Here is a 12372-nt window from a genome sequence, read left to right as displayed (position 1 = left end):
TTGTTCTAGTTTTACAATCGGTAAATAATTTTTTTTACCAATTTTCTAAAAAAATTAAAAAAAATACTAAACAAGATCAATAATGACATTTCAATTGGTTGACAATAATAGCTAATGATCCATTTATCAAGTACACTTCAATTTTTTTTAGTCCATACACTTAAGTTGAAATATTAAAAAATGACTAATATTTTTATGTTATTTTTTTATTTTTTATTTTTTTTAAAAAGAGTGTAAAAACGTGATTACACCTTTTTAATGTTTTCAAAAAGAATAAACGTAAAAACGTGTTTTGTAAACATATTTTATAAAAAATAAAAAGCAAGATTACAAAACCCGTTTTATACATACAAAATATTTTAACTAGAAAGTAAAAATATTTAAGCTAAAAATAAAAATTAAAAGATATTTTTGTGTGATTTATAATTTTTGTATTCACTTTTGCTTAATTAAGTTTTTTAACATAACCTATTGAAAAATCTGTTTTGAAAACACGCTTCTCATGAGTTATTTTTGTTATTATTTTAATCAACTTTTAAATCAAAAAAAAGTGTTTTAAAAAATGTGTTTTCAAAACCCACTTTTCCCTATGTTGGGAATAAATTAAAAACCCACCCTATTGCGGAAATAAAGTTGTAAAAATACCTTGCTCAGGAAAATGGGCCGGATTAAATATATGACATGATCACCTAATATTTTTTAATTTTTTTTTTGAATCTACGAAAGTTAGTTGTTAATTATTAGATTAACACCTATGGAAGTTAACCCTACCATTTGCCAAGCACCAAGTGCTGCCTCCTTAACTCAACTCCTCCCATGAAGAATTTAACCCATGACTTCCCCTTAGGGATTAAGGTCTCATTTGGAAATAGGCTTTTTTAGTAATTTTTTTACTAGAATATAATGAAAAAAAATTAGTATGTTTGGAATGACTTTTTGATTTTTTACGAAAAGATGTGCAAAAAGTAGAGAGAAAAAAGAATATTTGACTTTTTGGAATAGGTTGTTAGCTTTTTAATTTTTTTAATGATTTATTGACTTTTTTTACTAAAATCATCACTTGTCAAAGGAGGCCTAAGCCCTTAAGAAAGTCATGTTGGCCAACTAGGCTAGACTTAGTTGGTTAATATTATAATCATTGTTGATCAACACAAACAATACACGGCTTTTTGAGAATGTATTACTTTAAGAATTCTAACGTTTTTAATCCATACAAATTGTGACAATCATCTTGGTGATATAAACAAAAAAGCTTTTGTTTTTTGGTTTAGAATTTAGTAGAAAGATAAAAATCACAAGAGTGAGAGGCCGGACTCCCTCTTTTCCTAGGAAAATTATTCAGTAATTTTATTTTTTCAGTTAATTCTGTTAAATAAAAAATTTTAACAACAAAGTATTTGTAATTTTACAAGCTATAGAGATAATTCATATTTTAAATAAACTTCAAGATTGTATTTATAGTTTACCATTTTTTTTTTTTATATTCATTTCTTCATATTTCAATAGACAGTCCAGCATGACTATCGATAGAAACTAAAAAGGAATTGGTGGATGTGGTTAGAAACAAATACCAAAAGGGAAAATTATTCAGTGGTCTTGTAGCACCACGCTATTTGTCCTATGTGGTGCTCCGCGCCAATTAAATCTGGACACAAATTCAGATTTCAGTTTGTTTGCCACGTCACCATACAAAGTTGATTCCCACCCTTGAGTTAACGAAAGGCAAAGTTGTTAACGGACAAGAATTAAACATCTACCAAACTCTCTGCCTTTCAACAGTTTTCCTTTATTTTTTATTTGTGTTGCTAATTTCAAACAGGTTTGTTTCTCAGGAAGAAATCATTTTTACATTTGCTAATGGATATGGGATTTTGAAGTCACATCATTTCGGATTTCCACAACTGGAACAAAATTTTATTAAATGACCAGTTTCTCAAGCATATATCCATCAACAAGGAGATCAGTTTCAACCTTCAGTTTCAACCTTCAACCTTAAGGCGCAACAGAGATGGCCTTCCAATTTCAATAATGGATTTCTTTGCTGCTACAAACAGTCAATGGATTTCTTACGCTTACCAATATTCATGCCTTATGTAATGCCATATTTTTTTATTCGTGCCTTTCGAAATGCCATATTTGCTAAATGCTTTGTAAATTTAAATTACTCCCTTTATCATGGTTAATAGCAAAATGTTGATCAAATTTAAAGCTGTTTTTCCTGCTCTTATCAACTGTGAATCAAGTTCAAATGGAAATCTATGAAATGTAATTAGTTTATTGTAGGACTCGGTTTTGTCTATTATAGGCCTCGTTTGAGAAGTTGGTTATTTTAGTAGGCTAAAATATTTGTGTTTGGAAAGAGAGTTTATTTTTTATTTTATTTTTTTTGTAGTTGGATGTAATGTTTGTGAGAGAAAAAGTGAAATGATTATAGGTTTGATGTGGTATTTTGTCTTATTAGCTATTTTAACTTATTTTGGGTCCGTTTGGAAAGAGCTATTCCAGGCTTTTTTGGCTATTCTAGCCACAAAAGGCAAAATAGGCTATTTTAGTCACAAAAAACAAAACATCACATCCAACCCATAATCATTACACTTTTTTCTCACAAAAAAAGCCAAAAAAACCAAAAAGCCAAAAAGTCCTTCCCAAACCAAGCTTTTTAGCCCAGGCTAAAATAGCCAAAAAAGCCAACCCACTTCCCAAACGGAGGCATGTGGATTTTAGCCCAAAAAAAGCCAATTAGAGAATGCATGTTCCTTGCAAATCTAATAATAACTGATGTGGTTTTTGTTCTAGTGTTTGACTTGAGAAGTGTTGCACAACTGCTTGTCTCACTGGAAAATATAAAGAAAGAAAGAAAGAAAAAAATAAATAAATTGGGCACTCACACTTACCTACCCACAAGCAACAACCATCAACATGAATGAACCTTGATTTACTAGATTTATTGATGTGGCATAGGTCCACTTATGTGATATAGGTGAGCTCAAAATAAATTTTGAACTGCCTATAAAATTTGTATTAGATAATACAGTAGTATTGTTCAAAAAAAGACATTACAGTAGTAAAGAAAATTGCATTAACTTCAACTACAATCTTGGATTTTATTACAAATTAAAGTTATAACTGAATCATTAATTCGGTTGCTATTCCTAATACCAGCATGTGCATGTATATGTTACTTATTTGCAAATAACCTTTAAAAAGCACAATCAAAGATTCAATTTTCTTACACAACAAAGAACACATTCTTGATCATATCATTATCATTAATCCAAAATCAAATATGCTGTTCATATCAATATACAATAAGACAATACTAAAAATACACTGATTTTCTGAACAGATTGACAGAAAATGAGCGCAAGATTTACAAATGAAAACAAAAGGTTGGCCTTTTTTCAATATAACCAGGACAAACAACTTTAACATCCAAGGCACTGAGAAGCTTCTTCGAAATGTATCTGTTGCATTGCAGCCATTTCCTGTCTTCATAATGATTTCCTCTCATTTAGTGTCAATCGTCACTCCACTCTTTTGTTTGCTTATGAATCTAAGCCACCTTGTTTTTCATTTTTTTTTTTCTTTTTTTCTACATAACATGTTACGCAACAAAAAAGAAAAAAAAAATTCAAAACTCATCCTAGAAAAAAAAAAATTTAATCCAGAATTTAATCTATAAAGCAAAAACAAAAATTGGATTGTGACAAGAATATGTGATGGAGTGTGCTTTCTTACACACAAAAACCGTAACAGAGCTAGTAAACTACGGTGGTGGTTGATTGTGGAAGCAGTGTGCCGCTGGTGGTGAGGGCTAGTGTTTTGAATAATTTCTCCTATTGGTATCTGTTCCTAACCACATCCACCAATTACATGTAGTGTTGACCAAAAATGCTTAAACTTTACAAACTACATTTATATAGGCATTAAGATTGATTGAGACTCTCTAACAACTCCTTTTTATTTTCTATCGATAGTCATGCTAGAATGCCCATTGAAATATAGAGAAATGAATAAAAACAATGGTAAAATGGTAAATTATAAATACATTCTTGAAGTGTACTTAAAATATGAATTATCTTTATAGTTTATAAAATTACAAATATTCTATTATCAGAATTTTTTATTTAACATAATTAACTGAAAAAATAAAATTCCTAACTGCTCTCCTATACAATAATAAAATTACTCTTGCCTAAATTATTAATTGAAATGAATTTATGATATCATTAAAAACTATTAATTGTCTTGATGATTTATTAATAAAATGGACTTGTAAAACCCAAGTTGTGTGTAGGATTATTTTATTGGATAGATTAGTAATTAAATTAGTTTATATGGGTCATTTATTAATATCAAAGAATTAGTTATGAGATGGCATTATATTTCCTATTACTTAGATGGGTAATTTTGTAACTTTGAGAAATTAGGTTAATAAGCCCACTTATTGTGGCTTTAAGTCTTGGAAAACAAACAAAACAGAGGCTGTGAATTGCTCCATAGGCGGCTAGGGTTTGAGAAGGTAAAAGAAAAAAGAAAAGAAAAAGAGAAGAGAGGTTCAAGTGAGGCTACAATAGGGATTGGAGGCAGCACATTGGTGATTTTGGGACACCCATTGGTTAAGGTAAAATCTGTCTTTACTGTTAATTATTAAGTTTATGTTGAGGAATTTAACAATCAATGCATTAAAGGGATTTGGAAGATCTATAGGTGCCTACTTAGGTTTTGAGAATTGGGTGCAATGTGTAAGTGTAACTTTGGGTGGGTAATAGAAACAATGGAGTTTTGTATCATGGGTAAGGGTGTGTTTGGTTATAAAGTTGGGTTGAATGGTTTGATCTCTTGGATATTAAAGCAATACATTAATCTAATATAGTGGGGCTTTTGTGGGTGTTTGTAACATGTAAAAAATATTAATTTATTTGAGATTTTATTTATTAGGTTTGTGTGATTGAAGTGGTGGAGCTGGGTGTTTGGAGTTGGTGTTGGAGTGTTATTTCTAAGCTTTTGAGGTAAGTAACCCTCTATCACTGTTGGTTCATTTTTATTCCTATCGAATCGTTTAAAATCATAAATATTTATTTATAGCCTTCATGTTCTCTTAAAATAAAATATGGGCCAAGTATAAAACAACATCGAATATTATTATGAAAGTTATTTGAATATTTTGTGAAACTATTCTGAAAATTGTACCAAATGTTTATTCCGAAAATATCGAATATTTTATTTAAAAGTTGTGTATTGTTTGAATTTTAAACATCACTCTAGTCTGACTATGATTTGGACCAGCCAATTGGGGTTATTTATTGGCACAGAAACTAGTTTTCTTTTGGGGCTTACCACCGGCCTATGTGTGGTTCTGGGCCTTGTCACGGGCTAAGTGACCGTAGTCATTAAGACTTGGGTTTTGTGAATCAAATCATTGAATCATCTGAATATCGAACCATTGATTTGAACAACGAATTACTTTGAATTATCTTGTTGGCTTTTCATTTAAAATGTATGGTGCATTGTTTATTTTTAGCTATGAAACCATCTTACAAATAATTGTTCATTTATTGTACTATAGAAAAAAATTATATTTATTAGTTATCGATTTATTTATTTTTTTTTTGTATACTTGATCCAGCTAGCAGTGATGTTTGGTTATTTACTAGGCTGTCTAGCTTACCCTTATTTTATTTTTCAAATTCTGAGGAGTAGAGCTGCGCGGGGTTTTTACTTGTGGGAGTGCCGAGAGTAGGACTATGATTTAAGTACTTGAATCATTATTATTATTATTTTTATTAGTGGACTTGGTGGACAATTTCATATGATAAGAATTATCTATTTGTATGGTTTTTAGCATTATGATATTTAAGGATTTAATTTGAGTATTTTACATTGTTGGTTATGTGTTTGACTCTTAGCCTTGCATGCTCACTTAAATGAGTGTGCGGCGTTGTCACGAAGCTTGGGGCGTGACAGGATTATTTGTTGTAAAATTGAAACTTCAAAGAGTGGGATGTAATTTTCAAAATTATAGCAGACAAATCATATTTTAAGTAAATTTCATGGGTGTATTTGTAATTTTCCCTATAAAAAATAAAAATAAAAGTAGCAAACAACTTAACTGGAAAATGGGCCAATGAGATGAGATGCCATTAATTGACTCCTTTTTTATTTTATTTTCTTTTTATTTTTAATTTTATGATTTCAAAGTGGATCAGAGAGGACTCTGCTTCATACACTTCTCTCATCACGTTCTCATTTGCTTTTGACAACTTACAATCTTCAACTACTACTCATTTGTAGAGCTTGTTCAAACTGCTTGTTTTTCATCTCTGTATTGCTTCATTCTAGCTCAGTTTATAATCTTTCACATCATCTAAAGTTGTTTGAATTTTGCAGATGTTCTTTAGCCTGTTTTTGATCTCTGTATTGTTTTGTTTCTTGCCTTTCTTATCCCATTTACCAACCCAAGTTGTTCCAAGTTGGCTGAGGTTCTTCAACCTATTTTTGATATCTGTATTGCTTCGTTTCGACTCAATTTCTTACCTTTCATATCCTTTACCCACCAAAGTTGTTCCAAATTTGCAAAGCTTCTTCAACCTGCTTTTGATATCTATATTTCTTTGTTTCTTACTATTCCTTCTTTCACAATAAAATACATGGATGTGTCAACGATCATTATCTCTCCATTCGTAGAAGCTATGGTTGATAAATTGGCCTCTTTTTTAATCAACTTAGTGAGCAGAGAGGATGTTGACACTGGCATCCAAAATTTGAAGAAGACGTTTGAGGATATAGAGATTCTGTTGGCTAATGCAGAGAACCAACAGATATACAACAAGCATATCAAGAAGTGGCTAGAAGAGGTGCACCATTTGGCTTATGATACAGATGACCTATTAGACGAGTTTGCCACTGAAGCTCTCGAAAAGAAGCTAATGGCAAAGGAGAAGATGATGGAAAGAAGACCAGCTATGTTTCGACGCCTCTCTATTGTTCCATTCAATTCAAAAAATGGGTCTAAGCTAAATAAGATTACTAGTCAGTTGCAAGAAATTGCTGCTAAAGGAAAAGAATTTGGTTTAGATAAAAAAAACTTGTTGGGAAGATGTCTACAAACATATGTCCAATATCACCAAGTACATGTTTGAGGGAGCCTCACATTCATGGCAGAGATGAAGACATCAAGAAAATTATCGAATTGCTACTTGAGGAATGCACCTACTGCAAAAAAGTTTGATGTAATTCCTATTGTAGGCATCGGTGGGATTGGCAAGACTACACTAGCTCAGCACATCTACAATCACAACCAAGTGGAAAAGCATTTCAATCTGAAAGCATGGGTTTTGTGTTTCTGAGAATAACAAAGTCAATTCTCGAGTCGTTCACTCATTGTTCATGTAATTTGGGCGGCTTAAATGATGTTCAAGTTCAACTTAAACACACACTGGAAGAAAAAAAGTTTTTGCTTGTCCTAGATGATGTGTGGGATTATGGACATGATGGGTGGAATTTGCTACGATCGCCATTTGGAGTTGGAGCACCTGGAAGTAAAATTATTGTGACAACACGAAACACAAATGTTGCATTACAAACATCAATTGAATATTACAAGTTGCAGAAATTATCATATGATAGTTGTTGTTTAATCTTTTACCAACATGCATTTGAGAATAGAGATATCACGGAATACCCAGAATTGGAATCAATTGGTAAGAAAATTGTTGTGAATAGGTGCTGAGGCTTGCCATTGGCAGCCAAGGCCCTTGGCAGCTTACTACATTGTAAACAGGAAGAACATGAATGGAAAGAGATACTAAACAGAAATATATGGAATGAGGAAAGTGGCATTCTCCCAGCATTGAAATTGAGTTACCTTCATCTCCCTTCTCATTTAAAGAGGCGCTTTTCCTACCGCGCAATTATCCCAAAGGACTGCGAATTTGGGAAGGAGGAATTAGTCTTGCTATGGATGGCTGAAGGTTTAATTGAACAACCAAATGGTCGAGAGCAAATGGAAGACTTAGGTTGCAAGAATTTTCAAGAATTGGTATCAAGGTCATATTTTCAATCCTCAAGTGATTACGATTTCCTATTCATTATGCATGACCTCATCAATGATTTAGCTCAATGGTTTTTCAGTTTTTGTTCCCCCTTTCAGATTTCCAAGATGAGAACTATTGAGTGGTTCCATTGTTGTATTGAAATGCTAATTTTTATTTTTATTTTTTTTCTAGAGAGGACAACTATTGAGTGACTCATTTACCTAAACAAAGTTTTGATTCTGTATTCAGTTTAGTAGATGTTCCCAGCGCAAAATGCTAGTTTGGACCTTGGAACATAATACCTGCCAAAATAAAAAAACTATGGAGTCAAGTATAAAATTGTCTAGGGGAAAAAGACAGAAATGCATATATCATGTATGTGGACATACATAATATATCTGCACCATACATATTGTCAAAGCCTTAAACTCATTTATCTAATCTAATTTCATTCCATTACTGTCGTATAGGCTGAGAATATTATTCCCCATTCTATGGCTATCAACTTGTGGGATGATTCTTCTACAAAATAGAGTTTGATATAATGCTGAAGGGCCTTCTGTTCATTATGGTTATATGGCGAGCTAAATCACTCTCAAGCCGAAGTTAGAGCAGTTTGTTTAACTCTCTAAAAACAGACTCAGTCTTTTAAATTTAGGACTCATTTCTCAACACTTGAGAACGTGATACTATTCAAATTTTCAAAAATTTGAAGAATTTGCTTGATATTCCCATGTCTCATCCAAAAACTAAAGAATTTGGAAAGTTTTCTCAATTCAATGTCAAGTATCAAAGTAACAACAGGAGGACAATGATATGAACCTATAGGGGCCAAGAAATCATCTTCAATTTCTTTGAGAGTATCTTCATCCCAAGGGGGGATACAAAACAGGACTTCATATTATTATCCAAAAATTCAACTCTGCAAGTAATAATTGTTCAGAGGTTTGCAACTTTGAAACTTTTAAGTTGTGTTGGGATAAAGGATTTAAGGAGGTATTTGTCGAGGGGAAGTAAAAGAGAACCGTGTAAGAGTATCTCTTTCTTTCTCATTTTATTCTCATTTATGAATTTCCAAACATCTCTCTGTTTATTGTTTTCAAGTCAGGTATATTCTTGACAGGTCTTTTAGTTGTAAGCTTGGTTCATTAATTAGCATCATTTAATTATACCATTTCCTAAGCATTTCTATAATGTGTTCTCAATTTGGAAAGCCTTTATTAATATGCATCATTCCCCTTCTAATCTGCCTTAAAGCTAATTATTTTGTTCACATTGTTTAATTAACCAATAGGTCCTAATAAATATCATCAATGTGACAAAATGAGAGGCCTACCTAATAACACCTTGCATTTGACAATCCCTTTTCTTTGAAATTTCTTCGAAAACAGTGTTGGAGCATTCCCCAATATCCATCTTTTCCTCGATTTCAATTTTTTATTTTTATTTTTATTTTCTAAGTAATAATGACCCACTCTTCCTTTTCAAGATTTTCATTTGTTGATTTCACTTTCCACTGCTTTTCATTTTATTTTCCACAAAGCATTTCATTTCGTTATGTCCAAACAACTTGCATTTAGTGTATCCAATGGGTTTCCAAGGATATTTGATTGATTTAACCCTAATATCAACACTGGAAAACTACAACTTTATTTTCTCTAGAAACATAAAATAAAACCCACCTCAATTGCAGATTCTCGGAATGATAAATCTTTTGCAAGATTTGGTATGTCAGCCAGAATACAAAGGTTTGCAAATGGCACTAGCAATGTTATTGAGTCCTTTCTCAGTCCAAAATTTTAAGCATAAATTACAAAACAGTGCCTTGTACTGGCGCTTTCTTCAAATTTTCTTTTAACACTTATGTATTAAGCTTCCATTTTCTTGCAAAATGCTTAGTACCACTATCCAAGACTTGGTCTAATATCTCCTTCCTTATTGAACTGAATCTGAAAGAAGATAAATCCAATGACCACAATTTTCTCATCTTTGATTATATAACTGCCGAGGATTTTCTTCATTGAATAAATCTTTTTAGGACATACGTTTGTTGTTAGGGTTGTCTGAAAGTACCTTTTCTGTATTAGGACATAGGTGTCGTCATAGAAGTAAGAAGTATGAAATTAGTGTGGTTTTCATTATCTTTGTGCTCTTTTCAGTTGAGTTGCGGCTGCAAAGGTTCACCATTGATTGATGAAATAAATCCCACATGTAATGTGGCTATTAGCCATTGGACATCTAGCTCATCAGAAGAGGAAGCTCAAAGATAATGAACCACACTTGTGCCTAAAGACAATCCAAACAAAACAGAATTTTGAACTATCCAACAACTCCATGTGATGTTATCTTTACAATACCAACCAAGTTTTAAACAGAGGCAACAGCTTGAGACAAAGCCTCAAGACACCTACCTAGATTACACAGATTAATCTAGAATGGATATCCTATCTGTTATAGTCTCTTGGATCTTTGATGTGGAGGACCCACATATAGTGGCAACCTATGAATCTGTTTTGGAAATTTATTTTGTTTCCTCTGTTAATTCTGCTGGTGAAATACATATAGCTTTGTTGTCATTCTGTGGGAGCTTGCTACTTTGAGACATAAGTCTGTGACTAATTTATTTTATGTCTTGATATTTGCTGAGGCAACTCTCAATATTTGGATTCTAATAATCTCCACAAAATCTATATGCTATGAATAATTTCTTCCCTTGATCCGAACTTGCCCATATCTGGTCATCACCACAACAAATTAACGTATTAGAGAGAAAAAAATTGCGGACAAATTACCTTAGTTGCCAAAAGTGTCATTGTTGTATTTTTAGCAACGAAATTGAAAATTTCGTAATGAAATACTATGCTTTTGGAACCAAAATTTTCGTCACAAAAATAAACCTTCTCGTACGAATTTATTTTTGTCCCTAAATATACTTTTATAAGTGACATTTTAAAAATTTTATCGCTAAATGTTCTTTCTTTTTTTGACTTTTCAAGACAGTATTTTCAAAAAAAAATTGTGATCATATATACCTTTATAGTTTGACCAGCAAAGTTCACCACTTCCATGAGAGATCTCAATGAATACTATTACTACTCCTTGATTTGAAATTAATGCATCAATTACTAAACTTAATTCTGAATAAAGAGGCAACTTGTTTGGCTTGGCGTGTAATCGAATACTAAATGAAAAAAGTTGACAATTTTAGACGTATTTTTTGAAACAAAATGGTAAAACCGTTAATTAAATTTTTAATAAGTCGCTAGGTGAGGTGGCTAATAAATTATTGAAATAGAACACTCGGACCACAAAGCTCAAATCTAGGAAGGTTGCCAACTTTTAACAACAATGCTACAGACCACTAAATTTCTACTACTAACACCACCACTAATGATGTGGCAAGTAAAAAAAAAATAAAATAAAATAAAATAAAAACTAAGACACAAAACACATGTGGCAGTGGGTGGGACCCACTGCTACATCCCTAGTGCAACCACTAATTAGTGGTCTGCATCATTTTTCAACTTTTAATGCTGTGTTTGGTTCATAGATTTGAAGAGAGATTTGAAAAAGGAAAGGAAAATGGTGCATGAAACTCAATAAAATATAGGTATATTTTATTTACATTTCACCTACATTTTTCCTTATCCTTTCCCTATCATTTCCGAAATCCATGAACCAAACACAACTAAATGTTTAATTTTTCAGAAATTTGATTATTATAGAGGCACATGTGATGGAATATAGATAGTTAGTGTGCCTATGCTTTATCATACTCTTACATTTGTACCTAATCCATAAAAGAACTAGAAAATGATTTTAAAAACAAAAATAAAAAAAGACTAGAAACCAAGAAGTCCAAGGAGAATAAAAATTCAACAATATTAAACATTATTCATAAAAGGCCGGCCTCTCTGTCTCTCTCTATTCCTATCTCTTCCTGATCTCATCCACCAATTATACAGAGAAATTAATAAAAAAGTAGGTATCAAACAAACTGGTAAAATGGCCAATGAGATGAGACTCCATTATTGTTGACTTCTAATTTCTTCATACCCCTTCTTTCACCTCTTATTTGCTTTTGGTCAAAACTTACAATCTTCAGCTACTACACATTTGCAGAGCTTCTTCAAACTGTTTGTTTGTTTTATCTCTGTATTCCTTTGTTTTTGACGAGTTTCTGGCTTTTCATATCCTTCATAATTCCAAAGTTGTTTGAAGTTTGTAGAGTTTCAGCCTGTTCGTTTCTTACCTTCATATCTTTTATCTGCCAAAGTTGTTCCAAGTTTGTAGAGGTTCTGCCTGTTCTTGATCTGTGTACTGCTTCATTTTTTAG

At 32.0% G+C, this 12372-nt stretch overlaps 1 protein-coding gene across 1 annotated transcript; it reads left to right on the top strand.

The window, feature by feature from the left end:
* Positions 1 to 6650: 6650 nt before the first annotated feature.
* Positions 6651 to 10306, top strand: LOC145817771 (putative disease resistance RPP13-like protein 1). Its single transcript, XM_082912762.1, has 4 exons — positions 6651 to 7090; positions 7249 to 7703; positions 7749 to 8041; positions 10196 to 10306. Exons 1-4 carry the CDS (start codon positions 6651 to 6653, stop codon positions 10304 to 10306), a joined length of 1299 nt encoding a protein of 432 aa, XP_082768888.1.
* Positions 10307 to 12372: the final 2066 nt, after the last annotated feature.

This window comes from Camellia sinensis, chromosome 2 (genome assembly GCF_055761805.1).
Source record: "Camellia sinensis isolate YWXY chromosome 2, ASM5576180v1, whole genome shotgun sequence".
Taxonomy (NCBI): domain Eukaryota; kingdom Viridiplantae; phylum Streptophyta; class Magnoliopsida; order Ericales; family Theaceae; genus Camellia; species Camellia sinensis.
This window is presented reverse-complemented; position numbering and strand designations above follow the sequence as displayed.